Source organism: Aquila chrysaetos, chromosome 24, assembly GCF_900496995.4.
Source record: "Aquila chrysaetos chrysaetos chromosome 24, bAquChr1.4, whole genome shotgun sequence".
NCBI lineage: Eukaryota > Metazoa > Chordata > Aves > Accipitriformes > Accipitridae > Aquila > Aquila chrysaetos.
The window spans coordinates 6,329,716-6,355,570 of record NC_044027.1 but is presented as its reverse complement, the minus strand read 5'-3'; the positions used below and the strand labels follow the sequence as shown (position 1 = coordinate 6,355,570).

Genomic DNA, 25,855 nt, shown 5'->3' with positions numbered 1-25,855 from the left:
GAGTTTGCTGGGAAAACACCCCATGAACTCCAAACTACTACCAACACATCTGAGAACAATTCCTGAGCATCCTTCTCAACCCAGAAGTATGAGACCACACTGTTGTAACATCCAGTTTGGCTAGCTGTGCTTTATTAACACACACCTTTTTGCTTCCGCTGTTAGCTGCATGAGTGATAGGTATTAGACTGCACTTATCTGGCACGGATAAAATTAAGAAATAATTAATGGGAAACAAAGCCACATACAGAAATTTGGCAGAGGGAAGTCAAAGGAGAGGTATAAAAAGGCAGCATCTGCTAAATTGCTTTGCATACAAAATGGAGCAGCAAGGCCAAAAGTTGGAAGCAGCAAAGGCAAGCAAATGGCATGGAGAAAAAAATTAAAAAAAAAAAAAAAATCTGAGTAAAGGGAGAGAGGGAGTTGTACTCAGAAATCTTCCTACAAAATGGCATTGCAGCCCCTGACTTTTTAAATAAGAGGGCACTACAAGGCAAGCCACAAGACTTCCTTGCCTGGTATTCCATATATCACTACAGTCTACGCAATTATTCTGACCTTCCTGGTAACTGCACAGGTTTCACCAGAAGGCGGATGCACGCAGAACTTCAAAAGACTATGTCAATAATGCAGAGAAGTATCACAAGCCAAACCTTTTGCAGGTAAATCATGTTCTCTGTTAAACCCTTTGAAGTTGATTACAAGAGAAAGGCTACACTGCACAGAAAGCTTCTGAATACAGATACATTCTGGCAAAGGGAGCATTCCAAATTTTGTTTGGGAAAAAAACCATGCACATTTCTGGAAAAAAACCACCCATGCATGTTAATAAAAACAAGTGGCAGCAGGCAAAGAATGGATTAATGAGTGCTTGCCAGAGCCTGGGTTAAAGCAAGTCCAGAATCATTTGCCAGAAAATTTATGTCAGGCCTCCAGACTAGATGCCATCAGACTTTTGTGCAGCATGAATTGGGATTTTAAAAAAATATATATGATTAGGACACAGTCAGGAAAAGAGCACAGCTAAGGGCTCAGGGAAGCAGCAGTGAAGTGTGTAAGAGACTACACGTCCGTAAGTGGACAGGGGCACTCCCTCCAGAAACTCTTCTTGGCTTGCTCCTAGTCACAAATACCACAACCAGCTGGGCGACTCGTATTATTGTGGGAGTCCTTCTCACAAGGCTGGATCCCAGCTGTAGTTGAGAGCTGTATGTATGTATGCTTCAGTCACATCTGCAACAGGAATAACTCATAGCAGGCCAAAACTAAGCTTGCTTTATATTCATGAAGTGTTTATGCTTTTAAAGATTACGTTGTGGAATAAAACTGAAGCAACTACAGCATTTTTCTCACTTCAAACAGAAAAAAACCTCTATATAATCAATGCATCAAACAAGTTGCACCTAAGCTTGCTCACTTTACTCACATTTTCCAAATGAGGATCACAGCTGCAGTCATACTTACCATCCACCAGAAATTACCAAGCTCCAGGAGACTTGCAGAACAGCATTTTAACACACTTTAAAGAGAATCTACACTGACAGAAAGAAGGAAGCCAGTACAGGTATGCACCGTTTCATGGAAAAAAGAAAGCTAATGAAAGCAACAATTGACAAAATACACAATTCTACATTTAGCCTACTCAGATTCTTTTGCTTTTCACATGTTAGCATAAGAAAGTGGAATGTTTGAGTATTCAACCACATTTTATTCCGTTATTTTTTGCCCCAGACAGAAACAAATCAAAAATACCAAACCACCAATTTTGCTGTCACATAAAATGTTAAAGGACTGGGGAGGGGGGTGAGGTAAGGAGGCGTTGTATGATATATCTTGCTCTGTAAGTAGTAAATAACATTTATCTCTAAATAAACACAAAAAAATCTCACAAGTTGAATGAAAAAGGAATATTCCTAACTGTCATGGGAAACCTGATGAAGTTTGCTCTCTGGAGAAATGCCTTCATTAATCCAACACTAGAATTCAAAATAGTTTCATCTTTTGGGAGCTGACTTAGCCAAACACTGCTGCAACCCAGAACTTCTAATAGATTTTAAGGTTTTGCTGAAAAGGGTTATTTCACAGGTTATTTAAAAGGGTTATTTAAGTTATTTAATAACACAAGAGAACAATTTCTAAGCTCACATAAACATCACCTTGCCCTGAATCGTGACAGAGGTCGCTGTGACAGCATTTGCCCCCCTTTTTTAAAAAAAGAAAACAAACCAAGAACATGAATTGGAAATCCCTATTTGTAATGCAGAATAATAGCTGTGTAGGGATGTTGGCCACACTAATCTCTCTGGAAAAGTTTGGCACCAATAAGCTGACTTGTAACCTCATTTTTTTACAATTAGTTCTATCCACACTTATTCTCTTTAGATGGTATTTACTTTGCAGTTTTTATAATTAATTGGGGGGGGGGGGGGGGGGGGGGGGGGGGAAGATTGTAAGCCTGAAAGCACATGTAGCAAAATTGGGGTAGCCAAGGTTAGCTCCTTTTTCTATATATTCTCTACAATGTTAGAGGGTTCATTTCTCTAGTTATATGAAGCATATTAGAAATTCATCAATTTGGGGTGACATGTTTCAGTAATTTTTGACCATCTCTTGGTTTTATTGCAAATCACGATTTCTTTATCCACTTTAAGAATTGCATTTATCAAGTACACAAACAAGATCAATACTCAGGAAGGAAAACCTTCCAGGAAATCAATGCTTTAGATGTTATTTCCAGATTTTTTTTTTTTATTTATGTATGCACGTACACGCTTTTCTCTGGACCATGCCATTTTGATAGCCCAATGTGACTTCACTAATGCAAATATAAAGTCAACTTATGACAGCCCATAAACTGCCAGCTGACATGGCCTGGTGAGCCTATATAACATCTGCAGGATCTATATGCAGCCACCCTATGACAGTCAGCTTGCTTAATTAGGATGATCTTCGTTTAAAAAGAAGTGATAATTTTTTTCTCCCCTCCATACAGATAACAGTTTTCAGCCACATTCAGGCCAAATTATCTACTGGTGGTTACCAACTGCTCTTCAGAAGTTTCCCCCATACCCTCAGTCCAATTCAGTGCTCCTCCATTGCTGATCTAGCTCATTGCATGAAATTAATTCAAGTTTTGGCCAGCACTCTCAAAGGAAGCTGGACTTCACTGAAGGTACATTTAAGTTTGTGCAACGTTTGATAACTTTCTACCTGCAAACACAAGATACGAAACAATAGCTTGTTTTAATAACTCTGGTAAAACCAGAATGCACAGTTATTGCCATGTGACCTATACTCAAGAATATATATTTCCATTTATGAGGAAAAGCGAGACGTTCCCCTCACAAATTAAACTGTGCTGCTATATGCTGGTAGTTCTTCCAGGTGTCTAAGAGATTATTAGAAAGGATAAAATAAGAACATGAACAAAATTACCAGAGATTGCCAAAAAGGTGGTCCTCCAATCACTGCCAGTAAATGCATGATTATTATGAAGATTTGTACTTCAGTCACATCAATTCTGATTAGGTACAAAAAGCCAAAAAAAGCAAAATTATTCAAAGCAATTTCAAGTCAGTTATTTGCAAGCTCAGCAGCTCTCCTCTATCATGCACAGTATAAAAACTCCAAAATACTGAGGAAAACAAGAGGCAAAATTTAGAAATAATTTAGAAAGCAAAAATATATTTTAGTTTTATTGTTAAAATTAAGAGCCATGCTGTGCTATACTTTTTGTTTTATTTCACAGTGCAATAAAAATCCATTTTGTCAAAAGGAACAGTCGGAACTCTTCTTTAACTGACCAATGCCAGTTGCAGAAATAAATATTCAGTTTTAACCTTGCCCACCAAAAAAAGAGAATTTATTTCAGATGATAAAATTCAGGAAAGATATTTTTAATCCCTATTATATTCCCTACACTATTTTTAATATGAATATTCTCTCTGAATAGCATCAAACTTTAAAAAGAAACACAAATCCCTGAAGAGTTTATGCAAATGTAAACGGTATAGTCAGGTGCGCTGCTAAAGATTACACAGTTCAGTCTCTAGCATGCAGCAAGAAGAGAAACCACTTCTGGTTTCTAGCATAGCTAGTATGTTTTGTAGAAGGGCAAGAAGGAAAGGCTTATAGAAAAGACTGAATTTAAGACTTTGTTTTAAAGAGCATGCAAAAGTGTTGGAGCTAGCAAGAGGGAAAAATGGCTATACAAATCAATTCCAGAAATAGAAGTAAAGAAAAATACAAGTGAAACAAAGAGGATGGACTTGCTGGTGTATTATATGAAGCCATATAATACTATCTTATACTGGAATATTGTATCAAAAATAATCCTTTGAGTCAGTTTGAAATATTTATGGCATATTCCTTACCTCTAATTATACAGTTCTACCTAAAAGACTCAAAATTGCTTCTTGCAAATACATGCTTTGCTGTTACAAAAGTACTGTTGATATCAGCTGTATAGGCATAAGGGAGTAACGGTTCAGGGATAGGTTTTTTTGCCTGTCTGTGTTAAATGAGCTACAAGACCATATAATTAAGTTTGATATCAGATTAGCATGCTACCTCAAGTTTTCTCTACAGCCTTTGTTGCATTTTTGGAGTGGATCCTCTCACTTGAGAATCTGCAGTCTGACCAAAACATAATTTCATTTCAGCAGCAGATCAATATGCACACGGGATAATTATGAAGCTGCATCCAATTCCCATGTAGAACATCCCCCAAAGCATAAGAAAGCAGAAGGGCAATGGTACGTGGCATTCAATGCAATCTCTTATCTTACTATGGATTCTCTAAATGCTGGCTGCTGCTTTCAGCAGCCTGTAAAAACACTGCATCCACCTCCCACTGCGCAACTTCACCTTTCCATCAGCCAAGAGACTTTCTGAACAACTCCCTAAGAGCAGGACACACACCTATGGAACAAGCAAGCAGAATCAGCACATGGCAGCACTGTTGACAGCAGGCAAACAGGGTATGAGGCACCCAACCCCTGACTATTGCTGTTACAAACTACCACTGCTCCCTCCCAAAGTCATAAAGTAAATAAGCAGTGAAGCAGCAGAGGGGAGCATAAAGGATAAAGAAGGTGGGAGAGCAGCAATACCCAGGAGCTAGCCAGACTCTTAGCATATATTGGGAAAGTTTAGCCAAAGCTGTCAGAGGAAACCTAGAGAAGATTCCAATTAAAAGACCATTTCCTTTAGATGTCTCTGCTTTGTAAGTTTTCTTTTCACTACACCAAGCATGGAGATATGAGCTCCACAGGAAATAACCTCAGGGGTCCTCCTATATTCTGATATATTCAATAACAATCCTGTAAGGCAATCAGAGCTGGCTTGGGGAAAAAATTAACTTCCAACAAAGAGGAAAGAATGTTCTAAAAATCCACATTTTCAGTCCTCATACAAACAAATTAAGCCATTGAGCTACCTTACAAGAAAGAACAAAAATGCTCAGCCATGCAAGAAGAGAGATACACAAAACATCTGATTAAATGCAAATTGCTTCCTCCTATCTTTTGGAGTCAGCATGGAAATGTGTTTTCAGTGTGTCCAACTGAGGCAGGGCTGAAGCAGTTCCATGAACCCACATAGGTTAAACACGAATGCATTTTAGCCTACTCCACTACTTATGTCAATGACCTAAAAGGATATAAAGCAACTGAGAAAGCTCACGGAAACAGTGACTAATAACTAATGTAGGTAACTCAAGTTTATAGCTTTCCTTGGACGGTAAAACAGGTTTCTTTTGGCAGCAGTAATCTTAATGCAAAATAAAGTAAGGTCATATACTTCAAAAAAATTTTCAGATCATAAAAGACAAGGTATTCTGGAAGACAAACTCTTACACAAAACTGAGAGCCCAACCAAATCGGTGGAAGCAGTGCCTGGATTCAGGTTAAGGAGACAGCATTATCTTCTTTACAGAGTCATGGTACAACCTTTGCTCCATTGTCTGTAGTTCTGCACTCCCGAACTTAAAAATGGCATCGGGCAGCTGGAAAGGGTTCAGCAATGAATTGCAAGTATATTTGGTTAAAAACTCCTCCCTGACTTATTATAAGAATCTCATATTGCAGAACAAATATGAGTCTTAACTTCAATTCTACATAAAGAGAAGATTTTTTAACACCGCAGGGCTCCTTAAGACAGAAGACAAAGACATAAGACCAACTGAGGAGAAACTAAACACCTGACCTATCACCCAAATAAAGCATAAGTTCTTAATACCAAGGATGAAAGAGGACTGAGAACATCCTATGCTCATTAAAACCACTGTTGGATGACAAAAATACACGCTCAACACCAGTAGAGTACATGCCTGGTGCTAGAATTATCCAGTGAATTTTTATTGCAGGATGTCAAACGGCCACTGCTTAGAAATCTAAGAATACAGGAATCCAGACAGGCAGCTCCTCGAAGCTAGACCACAAAAGGGAACAACATTTGGAAACAGAAGCTGGATGAAAGGGAGAAGAGGCACACTGCTCCTCTATTCCTTTAACTTGTATTTAAAATGACTGTGCAACTACAGCATAAACTGGACTAAATCCATGGTGCTGCTAAAAGGAGCAGTCACCCCAGCTTTTCTAAAGACCGACCACTTTCTCACCCCACAACCACTTGCTCGGTCCCTCTCTCTCCCTTGTGCCAGCACTACAGTCTCAGGCCATCAACTGGATCAGGGAAGGGGCTTAGCTAAAATGACCCAAGCAAAAAAGAAAAAAAAGAAAGTTTCCTTTCTAGCATATCCAATCCAATAGAAAGTCCCAATTTCTAGCATATCAGCTTTCCTTATCCATTTTGCACCATGAATGATGCAAGCACAAAGGAGAGGGCAGTGGAAGGTCTACGCTGCCTCTTTTGGCAGCTGAATAAATAAACTGTGTTGAGTCAAAGTGACTGTGCAGCTACAGACTTAGACAAGGGAGTAAAAGGAGGAATAAATGGGAACAAGTTAAGGCTTCTGACTGCAACACAAGTGGACTGCTACCGTTCATGAAAGTCCTAAGCAGCCCTTAAAATGTAACACAGTAAAAAAAAGTGAAAGAATGCAATTAGCAAACAAAGTAACAATGGTTTTGTCAAGAAAGAAACTGAGCAGAGGTAATACACAGCACTACCAGGAAAATGTTAACATGTCAGGCAATGTAGAGGACATTTGCTCCTACACTTTAATGATTAACTTGTATTCATGAATTGCTTCAAGATAAAATGTGCTAGTAATAAAAAGATCCGTAAGTCACCTCAGTCACCGTATTGTTTTTAAACTCTGGTAGAACTGGGAAGGTACCTAACAAAATGACAAGACAAAAGCAGACCTCCAGGGAAAGTGGCTTGCTCAGTTTGGATGTAGACTGACTAAAGCCTTTCTGTACTCCCCACACTGACCTTTTGAGGAAAAAATAAATATAGCTTGCTTTAGTGGCTAGGGAAATTATTTGCAAAGCAGGGTGATAACATTCCTGCTTAAATATTACATAAATAGTACTATATTTTTTTCCCCACAAAGTTCCATTGCACATTGGAGTGCCTCTTCCTATGATAAGGACTACAGAAAACAGACTGGAGTAGTGGATCATTTATCAACTAACAGTAGAAAATTATTTTAGCTTCAATACAAAAAGATGGGTAACATGAGGAAAACAAACCCATAGCACTGGGAAACCAAAAATGGGAAGAGGCCTTTGGTGCAGCAGACCCCCGCCCCCCATTTAATTACTGCACACAACCAGTAGCCCAGTACCATAAGCAGACCTGTAGCAAAGCAAAAACATTTCAAAGCCAGAAGGGAATTGGCCAGTTCAAAGTCTGATTCTATTTTCTCCATTGGCCAGTTCAAAGTCTGATTCTATTTTGTCCTTGTGTTTGTATTTATTTACTCATCTAAATGATACAGTGGACATCCTAAGAAAAAACAAATGGCAAGAGCTAGCAGCATGAATTCTGCAGCTCAAGTAAGGGGCTTTCTTAAAGCCTCTTAACTGGGATATTTTCAGCAATCACTTGAGCCACACTTCCCTTAACCTGACAGTTTTTCTGCCTGATGTTTCCTGACAAATTGAGTCATGTCAGCATTGCCCAAACAGTTTATGTTGCTAGGATGATGCAGAGACATAGCACACAATATGTGGCAGATCCCTAATACCTATGAAATGAACAAAATGAAACAAAGCATTTCCCCCAAGACATGCCCACACCACAATAGATGGACGTAAAGTTATTGTAACAGTTCCTCAGCAGACACAAAGCAGTCTAGTTCCAAAGATCTCTTCTTCAAATAAACCAGGGATTTTTTCATCTTCTAGAAAATAAACAGAAGACCCTGAATTGAGTTTTTAAGATCACCAGGAACATCCAGGCAAAGAACCAAGGAACAAAGATCAGACACCGAAGACAAAGCAACAAAGAACCTAGACTCAATAGTTTAACAAACTAAAAATGCCAAGACAGAACATCTAATTGCAAGTCTGGGAAGAACATTGAAAATGACCCTGAAAAATACTGATTCTGCAGCAAACTGATGTTAGGAAAGAATTAACAAAGAGCAGCTCTGCAGAACTGAAGATAGCAAGCAGGGACTAGGTCAAACAATGTCAACACTGCACCAGGTACCTTTGTGAACTAAAGGCTTGTTTTGGGTCATGGTGCTTTGTTGCCAGCTGGGCTTAAACCATGACAAAGCTGTAAACAATATTTAAGTGTGTTAATTCAGATAAAGTCAGGGAAGCATAAAAGCTGTGAGTTTTTAAATGCACGTTTCATCCCTCACTCCCTGTCTGCCTAAATTCACAAGACAGCAGAATGCCTACAGAGCTTCAACAGGCATTCTCCAGTTCTTGCAGGGAGACTGCAATGGATTTTACTGCACACACTGCAACCCGTTTTACTCTTAATCTGTCCTTCCTTGTCATGCCAAACTTGAATGCAGATTACTTGCTAGTTTTCAAACATTAGTTTCCTGACATAATAGAAGATTATTAGGAACAGTATTATTTTAACATTTTATTTCCTATGAAAGTCTTGAGTAATTTCCAGATTCAATCATTTTAAACACCTTAATTTTCAATTTCTCTATATGGTTGTGCTAAACTGTATTAAAACTGCCCAATTCTGGTCTTTGAAAAAGCACCAAAACATGAGGTAAAACATTGCAAGCAAAAGTCACATTCCAGCAGTACAAGTACTGAAGGGTGACATTGCAGAGCTGCAGGAAGAGGGAGGCAGGGCTGAAGCTCTTTTTAATTCTGCATGTTTACACTTCAGGTTAGAGTAAACCTGTTTTAAGTTGATTCCCAAAATCTTTTTGTTTTCTATTGTTTAAAGCCTTCATGTTCTTTTAAATAATTTCTCCATAGGCTAAAGGCATAAGCAAACTTCATTAACAATTTAAGAATTTTTTCCCCTTCCTTGATGAATAAAAAAGCCTTACTGCCCAGCACATGTAAGTACAAGGTTTATCTGTGTTGCAAGAATTGTAAGCTATTCACTTCATATTTTGCCAGATCACGTAGTACTTTCAAGACAGGGCTATATTATTATACTTTCTCAGTACAAATGTTTGTCACATGAAACAGTTATCAGATGAAAAAGAATAACATAAATACGTATTTCCTGTAGCTTAACTATCTCGGAGATAGTGCAATATTGAAATAAAAAATCTATACCACCTGACCTCAAACTATGTAAAATAAGTGTGATGCTTCGTGTGTTCTGGGTGAATGACTTAGAAGCAGCAGCATCTTTACTTATTAGTTAAGACTAAAAATAAAGATGCCACTAGGGATCTGAAACTACACATGCAAGAATTTAAGAAGATAATTAAGTCTATTCTGTAATTCAGTATGCCTAAAAACTGGTTAAAATTAGCATGCATGAGGGGACTTGTCACAAGCAAACACTTGGCATTCTGTTACTGGAGCAAAAGTGACAAAACGGTCTGCTTGGTTCATCCACTACACACACCACTCCTACCAACCACTGCATTTATTTGTAAAACAGATTTCTTCTTGAATGGCAAAGGCATCCTTTCCAAGGGTGGAGACCATAGGTGAGGTCTACAGACTGACATCTCCATCAGCTCCAGGTCACCTGTGCAGAGAATCAGAACTCCTCCTGCTCCCCTATTAGATGGCAATTTGTCCTCATCCATTTTAAACAATTCACTTTCATGACAGATTTTAAGTTGCTTCCTCTCATGTAATTATCATACCAGTGGGTGACTTCGGAAGTCTCTGAATGTTTTGGTACTAAGGGATTTTTATTTTTTTTTTCCTCCCCTAAATGACTTCTCAGGCAGAGTCATAATGCTGTTATCACAACAGGCTAAAATCTTGATTAAGCTCTTCCTTCCTTCAAGTTATTGCTTGCTACATTACCATTTCCTGACACTAAGTATTTCCAACCTTTCATAGACTGTCAACAAAGTATTTAAAAATTATGTCATCTGACTACCTTCAGAGCATGCCTAACTGGCACTTGGCTTAAATTGTCAGATGCAGCCAGTGGATGACATACACCATGATTTACGAGAATGCTGATACTGTTGGATCTAAAGTAGAGCTGATAATTAGACTCTTTCTAATAGCCTCATGAAAGCAGAGATTGTGCTGAACCATTAAATGAAAAAAACAAAAGAACAGCATAATTTGCATCAATGCAAGTTTAACAAAGGGTATGTAAACACCCACCCCCCCAAAAAAAATCTCAGTTTTACTTAAAATCTCATGCAGTTATAAGAAGGCTATCAAAAAGCTATTCTTATATCCTCAAATATTTCAAGGGAAACTCCTGGCTAACAATCCAGCAACTACGAGAAATTTCAAGGAACCCAACCTACTCACTTTTAATGATACCATTTTACTGGGGGGGGGGAAGGACGGACGGACAGCCCACCTGTATACTGTATTAAAAAAGGTGAAATGAAGAAGAGAAATTCCTTTCTAAAGTGTAGTAAACCAGAATGGAGAAGGATATATTTAGCACAGACATAAGGAAAAGCATTTTGAAAATAAAGACAACCCGGAAATAAAGTTACTTAACAATGAAGCTACAAGCACAGTTAAGCAACTAGACTACACAGATGAAATAGCATAGTTCAAACCAGGCATTTTTAACCAGTAACTGGTGACTTTTTAAGCTATTGCACTGCGTACAGTTCCCTGAACTAGCTAAGCAATTCTCTTTTCTGGTGGAAAGGTATTTGAACAGCAACAACAAAATAGTTTCTACAACTTTAAAAAGTAGTTCCAACAAAATTATTCTACACCCACACTTACAGAGCTGCTTCCACAACCCTGGTTATCTTTTAGGTGAAGCCAGAACTGTGACAAAATAAAAAGAAATGTTTAAAGCAAACTTTTCTGTTTAACAGGCAGGTTTTTGCTTTGTTTTCAAGTAAAACATGATGCTTTAAAAAAATTTATTTCCAGTTAGATAAGATCTATACTGCTCATTCATACTTTGCAAATGTTTTTTTTCACCTCGTATTAAAGCACTTGTGAAATACCCTTAGAAAGATGTTTTTCGTATACCAGTTACTATGTGCATGACAAAGGTGCTGTCTCTGCTTAGTCCATGCTATTGCTTGCCAGGTAGCTTTAATGTTCACTTTACCGTATAGTTCCAGAACCAGGGCCCCAGAGTTCCTGTGAGAAGCTGGATTGCTACTGTACAGAGCATAGACTCCGTAACATCAAATCTATGTGTGAGGGAAAAAAACATTTCAAAACATTTTCCCGAGCGCTTCAGTTAAGTGGAGCCATTAGAACGGATCTTCAGTCATGGCATAAAGAACAAAATCCAGACAACTACTGTGCAGCATTGAGATAATTTAAAGCGTAGGTCAGAGGAAGGGAATTAATGACCACAAAAAATGAGAGTATTAATGAATTAACAAAAATATCGTAACCCACGTAGTATTTTACAGATTTAAAACCCCATTCAGAGTTTCTGCAATTTACAGTACAACTCCAACACAAGGGCAAACACAGTCCTCAGTGTATGCATGAGGAAACAAAATGAAATTCCTTGCTCTAAGTCACAGCAAATAAAACTCAATCAAACACAATCCAGGACCTCTCACCTTCCTACCTCATGCTCATATCTCCAAATGACACTGAAGATATGAATTCTTCATCTAAAGAGGCTACTGCATATTTTTTTTGTAGAGCAGAAGCACAGACTGCATCTTGAGTTTGCCACCTCTAAGGGAAAGCAAGAAGCTACACCTCCCTGCTCACGCAACTCTTTGGCTTCTTGGCAAATAATGTGAAAAAAGTCAAGTGAGCTCTGGACCCCTACTCAGTGGTAACTGAACTCCATTCTGTACACATGGATTTTTCACCCCTGACAGAAAGGGATGAAAAGATATGCTGTAGCCAACAGAGCCCCAACTACAGGACATACTCCTTATGGTAAAATGCAGATTTATAGCATTTTATAACTAAAATATTTTAAAGTGTGATCAAATTAAAATTACATCAAACCACCTAGCTTAAAAAAAAAAAAAATTCAGCAATGAGATTCAGCCACAACAGAGATCCCATTTATTGCAGTGCTTATCAAAGTATACTTGGAACAGAAGCATGCAGACTGCTATCCAGTAACATGCCAATTGATTAAAAAGGTACATCAAAGAAACAAAGTTCATCGTGACCACACTGACAGTGCTTAAGAAGTACAGCAATGATGTGCAGTCCCATGCCTGCTGAGAGGGTACACAATTTTAGTCTGATAAGCATTTTCAGTTTAATTATCACAGCACAAAATACAGTATATAGTTAGAAAACATAACATTTGGTATTTTAGGGAATACAGGAAGAGAAAGTCACATATACAAACACCACAGCTAACTTTGGTACTTTCAGACAGCTGCAGTTTCTTTTCCTTTTCTTCCCTTGTTACTTTAAGTGATATTTGTAATTCAGACATGGATTCATTTTTTAAACATTATCTGGGAAAGATTAAGAGGGGGCCATCAACCTCAGCATATGCTTAACTCTACTTAGATGTTGGCAGTGACAAGTCTTATTTTGTATGCTGTCTGCTCTGCTGGGTTCCCTTGTCAAGCTGGTGAGAGTCTTGAGCCAATTAACACACAATTGAGTAGTCAGGCATCCAGAATATAGTCATCAGTGCTCATTTATTGAGCATATTCCATAAGCAATTCTTAAAAGGTCCTGTTTGATTAAACAAGCCATTAGACTTTACAAGGGCAACCACTGAATCAAATTTCAGAGTTGAGAGACAGCTGCGGTCAATTCTTTCCTTGTCCAGAATGGTGAACTGAAAGGATTTAATTCAAAGTTGAGAGATGTCCTGAGAAAGTGAACCAAGAACAACAGGAAACAGATACTTACACTGGAGATTGCTCTGAAATCAAGTCAATCACTACCAATACAGCTGATCTAATACAGCTTCTTTTTAATATTGTGTGAAACTAAGGGGAGCATTTATGTACTGCCCTCCTCCTCCTCCCCAACATACAGAATTCCTTGCAACAGTCCAGTGTAGCAAAACACAGTGGACAAGAAAAACACTCTTGCCTCATCAGAAAACAGAAGTTATGAGGATGGAAAACTCAAGGGGGTATGTCTACTGTTTAATACTCTGCATAGCAGCACTCTGGTCTGAGAAATGATGATTCTTCCATCTGTTTTATGCGTATCTACTAAGCATGCAAGTGGGATTACTCAGGCTGGGCAATGAACTATGAATCTGAGCATGAGACAAAGGATTGTTTTCTTAAGGGAACCACTGCAGCAAAACAAGAATGTTCATCATCACAACGCAAGAGAAAAAAGGCTAGAAGTCACATGCTAGAAGTCCAAATGCTTAGTTTTAAAGGTTATTACAGAGTTTAATCTTAACTCATTCCAATCCAGCATTTTCACTTGGACGTAATGAAACACAAATAGCATTAATAAAGCAAACTGTACAGAAGAAAGAAATGAGTACATGAATTAAAACTATTTCCAGCTACTGGAAATTCATGTTGAGGTAAAAATAATATTAAAAATGAGCCATAAGCTTTTCTGCTTTCCTTGTTGTAATACACTTACGATATGTAATTTTTTCCTTTTGCTGCTCACTAACATAGATTAAAAGTTGTACAGGTCAGACGATAGCCACATGCTTCACCTCATTATGTTGAAGCTCACTATTTCACAGAGCAGTAGGAATATCTTTCAATGATAACAGCAGAAAAATCGGCAGCAGCACCTCTGCACGTGACTGTTTTGTTCCTGGCTTAAAACACTGTTAAGGGACTTGTGAGAGGGAAAGGAAGAAGCGGGGAGGATCATGATGTGGAAAAACCCCCCTCATCATTTATGTCAGCCCTCAGCAATTTCAGCTGTATGTAGTAATGTTGTAGCAAGGCACTTACACGTATTTATATGATGCACACCAAGCACTATAGAAATGCCGGCAGGTGGCAATGAGCAACTGAAGTACACAGAAGGTGGCAGGTTGCAAGCAGCAAACTTAACACCTACCACAACAATAGTTCAACACATACTTCTTGCAAGCATAGAGAAACCAATTCCCCCCTGACATCAAGAGAGACTCTACAGAGCTTCAAGCTTTCCTCTGCAAATAACCAAGGTGTTAAAGTTCTTCAAGTAGTGTTGGAAAAAACTCGTAAAATTGAGAGTTTTAAGCCCAATAATCATGGAGATTACTGCCTTATCTCCTACCATAATCCTGAGATCCTGAAGCTGTTCCCAAGAGCAAGAACTCAATGTGCTAAACTTTGACTTGGAAGGCTTCCATCTCTGTATTTTGATATTTGGTGTGAATTGTCTATTCAAGACAACACAAACTCCTTTTCTGCTAACTGCTAAAGAGGAAGCCTTCAGTTTAGCGGCTTTCTGAAATATGTACTCATTTGCTAATCTCTCCTTCATACCTCAGTGATAGTACTGGCAAGAGGTCTCAGAAGATTAACCAAATTAACTTTCTTCCCTTCCTAAACCACCTCATTATTAAGTGGGCTCTTGCTCATGTACAACTGCCACAGTGTCACTGAACAAGAATGTTCCCCAAATTCTCCAACATTCCTCAATAACGGCTGTTTTGTTAAACAGCCTCCTGAATTCTTTTGCTTTCTCTAGGGATTATTATTCAAACAGTGAAGTAACATTTTTAGCTTTTCAGTTATATGAAAGCTGGTAAGAACTGATCCTTCCTCTCAATGTTTACTGATATGCCTTTATGAAGCATCCTTAGGAACCAATTTCCACCTCATTGTCTGTGTATATAGTTACACATATATATAAACAGATACACACCTAGTTTCTACTATCACCAACTCTTCCTATTTCAATTAAAAAAGGTTGGGATAAGCCAGTAATGCAATAACTCATAGGAGAAATGCTGGAGACCATGGTGCAGCAACATCCTCACGTCACTGGATTTTTAAAATATGATTTAGCACTTCCCGCCAGTCCAGCATGGACAAACATACAAGGTCTTTACCTGTGCAGTGCTGTGTCTCCTGTTTCTTAAGACAACACTCCAGTTGCAATGCAGAACCCATCTCAGATCTGACAGAGACTAATAGTTCTAGCTTCACTTCTAACTATCCTGGATTTGAGACAGGTCCTGCAGAGTCAGACTGTCTGCACACTGCCCTTGTAAGGTTGGATACAGCACTGAACCTGCATAAACAGAGACATCTCCCAATATAGTTCTTGAAGCCAGAACAGTGAGCAGGTACAGTATTGAATCCAAGTGGAGTAAATTTGGGTCTGGAAGAACCCGAGCTAGTAATCACAACTGGACTCCAGCTAATGGCAAGCAAATTTCTTTCAGGGTTTGTGCACCATATTCCCTAATGCTTCTGGTTTCTGCATTCCTGAAATACTAAATCTGCTTCCACAGGACATGTGGAAGTCCATTGGGGCTTGCCAGTTTGATTTTTGTGATATGCAGAAGAAAAATGCACTTTTTCCAAACCAGAGATGCTCCCGTTATGGCACAGCTGCACCCATACAAGATTAAGCCTGAAACAAAGCTCATTCTGTACTGCAGCACAGCAAGTCCACAATCCAGATAAACCAGTTACTGTGCTGAAAAACAGAACAGGAGAACAAAGTATTTGCACTGCTTTAATACTGAATGTTTTCCTGCAATTCAGAATCACCTTTTTGTTTCTTCAAATGTGCAGTATATTCCTGCTCTTTCACGAGCTCATTCCCAGGTTGGGTGTTCGTTCTTAAACAAAACTATCTACGCTGTTCCCTGCTGTCTTTGCACTGTTGATGTTACTATAGCAACTTTTACTGCAGCCAATCCAACTTGCTTTGAGACACTTCCTACTCCCTCACGGGGTATTTTTAAGCAATACTGACCTCTAGCTACTTTTGTGAGCTATTTAACCAACTCGGGTTGCTTTTTGAAAAGTCTGCATCAGCTGCCAAGATCTAATATAATTATATGATCATGTAAAGATGGAGACATATCAGTGGGACCTTACCGTCTCAACTGATTATTCTACAATCTTGATGTAGTACAGGGCAACTCCCTGCAGCTGTCAGTGCGAAGAAAAAGAACCAGCACAGTTGATGTATTCAGTAATTGGGCACAAACTAATAGCTTTCCTACTCCACCTTCAACAGTCCACAGGAATTTAGCAGAAGCTATCCCACTGCCTCCGCCCTCAGGGTGAACACTCCTGCTCTGCAGATAGAGTCTGACACAAAGTGCACTCTGCACAGGTTCAGTGACTTGTCAAGGCTGGTACAGCGACAGCATATACGAATCAGACATTCTGTTCCGCAAGCATACACTTAACTTGACACACAAAATTTGTCTTTTTTTTTTTTTTTTTTTTAAGACAATGGACTTTTTCAGCAAGCAAAGTTGATTATACATTTAACTGTTCAAGTTTGAGCTGTCTGTAAGACATAAAATATTAATCTTTCCCTTTAGTGGTCTGCTGCTCTTCTCTGAGCTGTTTCCAATTTGCCTATTGAGTTGATCTTTAATGAAATACAGTTTCTTGGACATAATCTCATCACAGAAATACAGTAAGTGATAACCAGCTGTGTGCTCTTTCCTACTTCTTTGGAATGGAAGGCAAGTTAGAAATGCTGTCACATTTCCTAAAATATCACTACTGTTCACAGCCCCCTCAGTGTATTTTTGACATAGAGTTACTACTTAGGATACACAGACAGGGAAAAGCCACTGTGCACTAAGACCTTTTCAGCTCCTTTCAACAGCTGTCTCCGATTCCACTTATTCAGGAGTAAGAATACCTAAGCCTGTGCACTCCAGGGAATCTGAAAGGGTAGATAAAAATATATAAAATATAGACTGTTTTTTCAGTTTTATGATTGGTGAAATGAAAGCTTAAAAAAACCAACTAGTATCAGTAAAAATCAGTTAACTGGATAAATAATCTCAGAGTTTTTGCCATAGAAATGAACATCAGCTTATGGCAGCCTATTAACCTTATGACATGGGGCAAATGAAGAAACAAATGCGTTTACTACACAGTGCTGTCCATTACCTAAAATAATGATACACATACATTTGTGTGCTCATTGCCTTCTCAAAATTAGCTACATATTGACGGATCATCAAATTCTCATAAGATAAGGCCATGCAGAACTATAGTATCTGCTATAAAATGCTGCCACCAAAACAGACACAAAATCAAAAAGCAAAAGTTACAGTGAATACCAGCAGTAATGTACACATTTGTCTGGAGCAAAAAGCAAATTTGGTGGTTGCATCTGTAAAGTCAAGCACATGCCAAGGTTGGGGTTTTGTGTGTTCTTTGATCGATAACAGGAAAACTTTAATTATCAGGGCCCCGTAAAGTTCAAAGGGAACTAAAAGCATTCAGTATTGAGACCTTCAGCACAGCTTGAAAGTGAGAAGCCTAAAACAGTAAAAGATTTGAGCCAGATGTCTTACTTCAAAGATTTAAGTATCAGAATTGACTGAAACTATCTGCTTTGGTGTAGTCAGAATTAGAATGGAGGTCTAGATTTTTTCTTTTCTTCCTCCAATAGACATTGAAAACTGCTCCAATGTCTTAAATTTTTGAGCAGAAACACAGAAGTTTCTCAAGAGAATGTGCATTAGTACCCTGCCAATAACAGCTGTTATAGACAAGAGGTCCTTATTTGTACTGGTTTAGCAGTATCTGGGTACCTATAGATGAATAACAATAGACTGTAAATAAATAGTGCACATTCTAGCATTGTTTCAAAATCCCATACAAACGAAGGGCAAATTTCAGAGGTTTCCAGATGCAAAATCATTCTGTAGTGTATTTATTTGAAATATATTTGTTAGATCTATGAATGCAAACACAGAATAAACATACATTTCCACATTAAGGCTAGTTTCCCTTGTGTTTCCCCACCTACACTCACCCAGCAGTAAACGGGATTTCAGCTGTTGACTTTCTTGGCATTGCAGTTTTGGTCCCGTTATTGACAGAACCATGGCCTACATTAACTAAAAGGGATTCAGAACTTTAAATTGTAGGCACAATGTCGATTAAAACACTATATTTTAAGAGTTATGGCTAATAGTAAAGATTTACTATATGCCATCACAAGTCAATCAAGATCAAGCATTAAGTAGTTAACTGAATACTAAAGCCAGACTGCCACCATCTGACAAAAGCATTCTCTTCTTGGGGATGAAACACCAGGTACTTTCCCTTATTTATTTAGGTTTAAATCACATCAGAAGTTCCTAATTAACTAGTATGACAAAAGGATATTTTACCACTCCTAACACAAGCTAAGTAACTTTCAGTATTAATTGCAGATCCAAAAGGTAATAACTGCTACAAGCTCTAAGTGTGTATATACGAATATAAACCATTTACTATTGCTCTAAGGATCTGAACTACAATCACATAAAGTGCAACTAGACAGGAAAGCAGCCTAACTTTCAGTTTTATTTTCAGCCAAGGTACTTACATGCCAAAGCGCAATGTTCCAGAGACGTATGTCTGCCAATGCGCGCAGTAAAACATGAATGTTCCAGCAAAACAACAAAAGAACATCCAGTCAGGGTTCGTTCCCAGCTGCACAGCAATACAAGTTCCCAAAACCACAAAGACTGCAGAAGAAAATCAGTCACATAGTAAAAATATAAAGTGTGTATGTGTGTAAAGATCCTTACCAGAAACAAATCTAACAAAAGGACCCAGAGAAGGAGAGACAGTGTGAAGGTATCCTGATTTGTTTTATTTCACAGACATAAGAGATTAACACTTCCATTTAAAAAAAGTACAGACTGTAAAATGTATATTTAAATTCATATCAGTTATCAGAAGTCCTGAATATTGAGGGTTTCTTAGTCTCCTACATTTTTATTGAACTTAATGGGATTAGAAATCAAGGGACTTGAGTGATTTATGCAATTGCAGCCTGCGGCCAGAGTTTTGGGGTTTTCTCATGTATCCAAGATTTGCTAGACATATTTTTCCCCATTTTCTGAATTTTTATTATGCCATTAAGAAAATCTAAGGTCTGTCACTTAAGATTCATAAAGTATCTATGCTTTCCCCTCCACCTTTCAAATACATGACTTTGATAAAGTATTCATAAAAATTTAAAGCAGAAGAGCTTTAGAATTTAAGTAACCAAAGGCATCTGATCATTCTCTTGAAATGGGGTTAAACTTCTAGCTGGCTCAATGAACTCTACCTACGTAGGAACCAATCTTGCTGATTCTAACCTTAAACTCAGACTTCTACCTTCCCATTGTTTAGGCTTCATACCTGTCTTGCAATCGCTCTATATAGATTCAATCTAAAATAATATAGAAGAGCATTTTGACAACTTCTTACAGAAATTTTTTTACAACCAAGACTCTGATAAAGCATACACAGAAGACTGCTGGCTCAGACTGAATTAGTCACATGCTTAATTTTTTTTCAGTGTAATACAAGAGAAGACATTCAGTTGATTAAGAACACTGTCTATGGGAATAAGGTTGACTGAAAAGCTAAACATTCAGCAATATCAGCTGTCCTCTTCTTCAGTAAAGAAGCATTTTTCTGTATTCCAGATTTGACCCCTGAAATAGAGTCATTTAATCCTCATACCTCAATTAAAAATGACAATACCTGTGGAAAGTGAATCACAGCCATGATCAAAAAGTTCTCCTAATGGAGTACTGCTATTTGTCCTTCTTGCTTGTTTTCCATCTATAGCATCCAGAGACTGGTAGATGAAAAGGCCACATGCACAAGCAATGTATGCCCAGGGAGGTGCCTAAGAAAGAAAGTCAATGAGAGTAAAAGATTTTTTTAAACCTTCAAAAACAAAAAAGCCTGAAGTTGACCTATTTTACACTCTCATACAGTAATTTTTCATTTACACACACTTCCTCATCACGTGCATGGACCATTCAGTAGCTGGTCCTTGCAAGGACAGGCAGAGGGGGTTATGACATGTGAAATGTAAGTAAAAGTGACAAGAATTACTAGCTTAGATTAATAGGTACAGCACATTTTCTAAAGCAGGAAGCTGCACTGTACATCTGAAAAAAAATTATAGTACTACATTTGCAAAGTGGTGTGCAGTTAAGTTCTTGTCTTGCTTCTATTTCCAGTCAGAGTACATGCAAATTGTCCAAGTGATTTAGAAACTCAAAAACTTTCTTAGCCCCCAAAACATGCAGCTGTGTCACAAACACTGAGCTCATCTTCACAAGACCTCAATGAGGTGTCACATACTGAAACACTGCCAAGTACAGGGTATTACCAGGCTGCAGTGGCATTTGAGAACTATGTCATTGCAAAGTGATCAAACTTTTAGAGTTCAAGTTTAGCTATTACATTTTCCAAGATCTGTAAAGCTTCAGTGCTCTGCAGTACAGCACCTCCACCACCAATTGTTTTTTCTATTAGGTAACAGCAGCTTTGTCAAATCTATGTTAATAACCCTTAATATTCACATCCTGTATAGCAATTTTTATTTCTACAGAAATACAAACAATACCAAAACCCTGCTAGACCAAAGACTACAATTCAAGCTTTTTTCAGTAGTTGAAGTGTAAACCATTATGACTACAAAAGCCAGAGGGTTGCCATTAGTCTGTCTCAGTTTACAAATCCATAAAACAGATATTATTGGATATTTTGCAATCTTCACACTTGACTCACTTTATAAAGTGAGCATTTATGAGCAGCTCTATTTTACAGACCACACCAGTAAAGTCCAAATACAGCCAAGTAGCTTAATCAAGCTGACTTGCCTCTCAAAGTTCTGGAGTCCAGCTTCTTTTGGTCTACACAGCCATGACTCATTTGTAGCACATCAACTTAAATATATTTCTTTCTACAGCTTGCACTGTTCCTGCTACTGCATTTTACTAAAACAGTTCATTCTGCCTCAAAAGCTGGCACCATGCTCGGCTTTTAGCAGTGTATCTATACAAACCAGCACAAGAAAAGAGGTAAGGGGGAAATGTGTCACCCAAAAGCAGATGGCCACATTTGGACAAGGTTTTGATGCCACAGAATTCTATCCCATGATACCATTTCTATTTCTCATGTATGAATTTTATATGCAATGTTTAAGTTACCTTCAGGGTCATGCAATTTCTCTCTATAAACTTTAAAAAAAAAAGCAAAACCAAAAAACCCAAAAACCCACCAAAAATTCAGGTACCATTCCATTGCTCAGCACTTTGCTAGCTGGGGTCCCCCCAACGAAGCAGGCAGTAGAACTATTTGTAGCTCCTTTACTTTTTGCCTACCGTTGAAGCTGTAAGTGATAGCTATATTCCCTTGGCTACACCTTTCATCAACAGGAAGAGACAAGTTGCTTTTGAAAAAAGCGGAACTAAAACTGAGCTACAAGGAAGAGAATTTACATCTGAAAGCAATAGTGCTTTCAGAAAAAAAAATCCTGTTTCTGGAATTTCAAAGCCCCATTTTCTTCCCCAGACAGCTACTTGACACTTAAAAAGCACAAGCTCACAGCTCCACCACTGAGATGGCATCCTCCCTGTCGTGCCAGCACGCAGGGCTGCAGTGCCATATGGCAAATCAGATCAGGCTGAAAGCTACCTCAGCAGAAAGTTATTTTTCAGCTAAAGCAAGAAAACAATCTCATTCACTTAGCACAAAGTAACTCTCAAACTGTTAAACACGAAACAGTGTTTTAATACAGCAGACTACAGCTAACACTATGACTTTCTGACACTGACTGTAACTTAGTGCATGCTTCAGAAGTTTAATTACCAACCAAAATACAACTATACGCTAAATCTTAAATTATGCTTTGGTTCAGTGGCCTATACTAGCTGCCAAGTTGCTGAAACAGATACAGGTTGAAGGCTCTCTATCAAACTGGATTTCAGAGTCTCAGCCCCCATGTAATACTGCTATGGGAGTAAGCAGCAAGTTAAAACCAAGCCATGCCACAGTCCAAAAAAGAAAGGAGCTCCTCTAAGTATTCACTGCTCAAACTTAATATTCACTTTTTATCTTACACCTGCCAAATTCCACAAGTTATTGCAAAACTAACTATTTCAACAGATTTCTACAAGAGGCAAACATCCCTTTACTATGTCATGTGGAACAGGGATGCAGAGTGTTGAATGTGCCAACCTACGTGGGTTTTTTCAGAGTCTGGCTGGAAACAAACTATATGCCACTTGACTACGAAGCGTTTTCCCAACCTCAGTTGGGAGACTTAGTTAGGAAGGAATTCAGATACTGTAAAAGCTAGAACTCATGAGACATTCTCCAGCTATTTGACATGCAATACATTTGCTGTACCAAATAATTCTTTTCAGTGCAGATAGGAGCAGCTTTTAAGATTCAACATTCACGTGACAAAACATTTCCAGTGCACAAAAATGAGAGTCTTCAAGTGCCTTACCAGGTAACTTTAGTGAGAGAGAAAAGTCTTTGAAACTAGTAACTTGAAATGTGTTGTACAGACTTTTGTACCCCTGAAACCAGGAATTACAGGAAGTTAAGACAGTTCTCCTGAGGACAGGTCATGAGCTTTTAGTGCTTTCAGAACAAAGAATAAAACTGCTGACTTTTATCCAGCCTTCTCACAGCACAGACTACTCGCACAGCAAGCTGCTCAAGAAGACAACTTTGTGTTCCCACAGCTCATCACACACCGTACCTAAGGTCCTGATCTGAGCTGCCTGGTAATATGAACTGCCAGGGCCCACACAGGTGGAAGAAAGGTGTTCTGTTATTTTAGTAAGCTGGGTTTAGTCACCAGCCACAGAGGAAACAGCTGGCCTTGATCTCTCAAGCTACACCACTTTGGAGCTCAGTCCCTTGTCTGAGCTCAAGTTCCTCGCTGTGTTGCAACTCTAGCTGGGCTCACAGGCAGACTCAGCTCACTGCCAATCGAGTCACCTTGCACTTCTTGTTGTGTGGTAACTCTAGATCAGAAAGCTGAAGGTGACTAACCCAGTCACAAGCAGAGAAAGTAAACAGGCAAAAACTCCACATGCCATGCAAGCAAGGCAGCCACAAATCCGTTTCTTCATTGTCTGCACATGCACTCAAACCTTGTGGGGCTGCAGCTTTCATGCAGCAGGTCCTTCACACCTGCAATTGGAACAGCTATTTTGGTACTAGATCCCATTTCATACAGTGCACATTGGCCAGAGGAACCACTGTTTCACTCAGCAAGCAGCATGCTAACCCCAAAATCCACATACGCTCTTTTTGCATGCAAGCACTCACATAGAGGCACAAACATTACAAACATTTATAGAGAATAGCTTGAATGTATGAAAACTGCAGACTGGTCAATGCAAAACAGTTCTCCACAAAGATGAGAACCCACCAGAAAATGGTGCCAGCTGCTACTAGATGACAGTAACTACAAACAAAGATTGTCGGAGGTCCATAACTTACCTGTTCTGTAGCTGTTGGGCAGTAATATACTAATAGCAGAGTTGTAAATATATTTATTAACAGTCCAATGACGGTGATCAGATTTGGGGCAATCCAGGCTGGAACTCTTCCAACTAACCATTCCCAGTAACCTTGCATTAGGGGTTCAAGCAGGGATCGTCCGGCACTCTGATATTTGTGTTCTTCTAACCGTTTCAGCTGGTGCTTTGACAAGGGAGGTGTAGGCAACTGAACTAATTTGCTTAACACGCATCCAGCAGCGGGACCATGACCACAGCCCGCAGGGGATTCCAGGTGCGACTCCCCACATCGCCTCTTTATGTTTCGATGCCCACTCATGGATTGGGCAGCCTCAGAATTTTTATTTGGCAGGTAGCAGCTGTTACGGAGAATCATAAGATCCTGCAACATAAAGGGTTGAAACATACTGAAGACCAAGAGCACAAATGAGATTTTAAGATATCAAAAGTTTCTAGGCGCTGCTCTAAGGAGCATTTCATTTGCCATCAGCAAACCAAGAAGATTCTATAAGAGTTCTCCCTTAGAAAAGACAGATATTTGGAGAATTGCTGAGGGAAAGACAGAAAACAAGGGTTCTCAATGCAGTTATAAGATGGTGAGTTGCACTTGTTTACTTTCCTTGCTGCTTACTGAAGCAAATATCCTGCAGCCACCAGCCTTAATTTCATCAGCAGTAGAAACTTATACCACATCACTGACTTACGTTACAGACTAAGGCACAGTCAGTCCCCGCGCATCTCTCTCAGAGGAGAGCTAGCTGTACATAACAGATGTACCCCACTAGCTTAACAACCGATGGCACTAAAGATTTCTCTGTATTTCTAGTGTTTTCAGTTTAACTAGTTTGAAGAACCTTTGCCTCTTTGGTGAAGCTGAACAACCACCTAAAGGCAGTTACAAGCATTTTTTTCAGATCACTGTTCCTTATTGCAGTTTTGCTGTGACTTTTTTCTTCTCCAAATTTAACCCAATTCAGGTGAAAGCTCATTGTCCATTTAACTTTTAAGATATGCAAGAAACATGCAGGAGCTAGAGAGCTTTAGCTAGTCAAAGACAGCCTACAGACACCAGCATGGGGCAGCTGCGAAGAGAAAACACAGGGTCAGGAACAGCATTTCTAGCTCAAACAAGGACCCTCACAATGTTCCATCTCCCTTGAAGGCAGGTGACCAGAAAGACATAACTCTCCACACAAACTAGAGGAGAAGCAGTAGAAAAAGGAGACTAAAAAGAAAAGTTTGCTATTTATCTACAAAAGCCAACCAGAAAAAAAAAATTAAAAAGCAAAAACCTAGTTGTGAAGTCTAGCAGAATGAAGCCAGAGAGGGGAAGATGACAGCTCTCTCTAAAGCCATCAGCAACACACGTACCAGGTATGGAAAATAAGCTATGTAAATCAAAGGTCAACACTGGCATAAGAACAAGTGCTCTATTTCTACTCTCCACAGCTTAATTAAGGGAATTTCCAACAGTAAAAAGCCAGCCTCAGAAAGTCCTGGCAGCAGGAGGAGAGAAAGCAAGCAAACAGGGCCTTGCTTATGCAGGAACTTGATAAGTTTGGGAGCAGGCAGACCTGCACCCCTTCGTTTATCAGGAAAGCAGACTTAGTCACCTAGGAGGCCCCTGCGGGTGTTGTCCTGGATGACCAGAAAAATTAGCTCCCGTGCAGAAAACTACACGCCTTTCCTCTCTTCCTGACGGGTTACTCAACCAAAGACCGCCTCGTCCTCCAGAACAGACCCCACACTGCCCGGCTTCCGCAGGACTTTCACCCGGGCCTAGCTGCTCGCCGGCAAACACCCAGGGGACGGTAGGGAGGACAAGGGCAGCTCTCGGCCCAAACAACCGCTTCGCCCCCAGCCCGAAGGAGGCAGCCAGGACCCACCCGCACCCAGGCCGAGCGGGGGTACCCGGCCCAACCCGCAGCACAGGCCCAGGCCCGACCTCAAA

The 25,855-nt window shown here is 39.2% G+C and overlaps 1 protein-coding gene across 5 annotated transcripts in view; it reads right to left on the bottom strand.

Annotated features, from left to right (window-relative positions):
• CEPT1 (choline/ethanolamine phosphotransferase 1) overlaps positions 1–25,855 on the bottom strand; it is a 32,207-nt gene that overhangs the window by 5,393 nt on the left and 959 nt on the right. For 3 of the 5 annotated variants that reach the window (XM_030000525.2, XM_030000526.2, XM_030000524.2), the window contains exons 2-5: positions 23,885–24,286; positions 20,111–20,258; positions 18,957–19,098; positions 3,436–3,520 (exon numbers count right to left, since the gene is read on the bottom strand). In XM_030000525.2, the coding sequence (XP_029856385.1) occupies positions 3,436–3,520; positions 18,957–19,098; positions 20,111–20,258; positions 23,885–24,280 (771 nt within the window). In that variant the 5' untranslated portion in view covers positions 24,281–24,286. Of the gene's footprint in view, positions 1–3,435; positions 3,521–11,622; positions 11,708–18,956; positions 19,099–20,110; positions 20,259–23,884; positions 24,287–25,517; positions 25,751–25,855 lie in introns of those variants that run through there. The other 2 variants (XM_030000527.2, XM_030000528.2) reach the window with 2 other exon arrangements.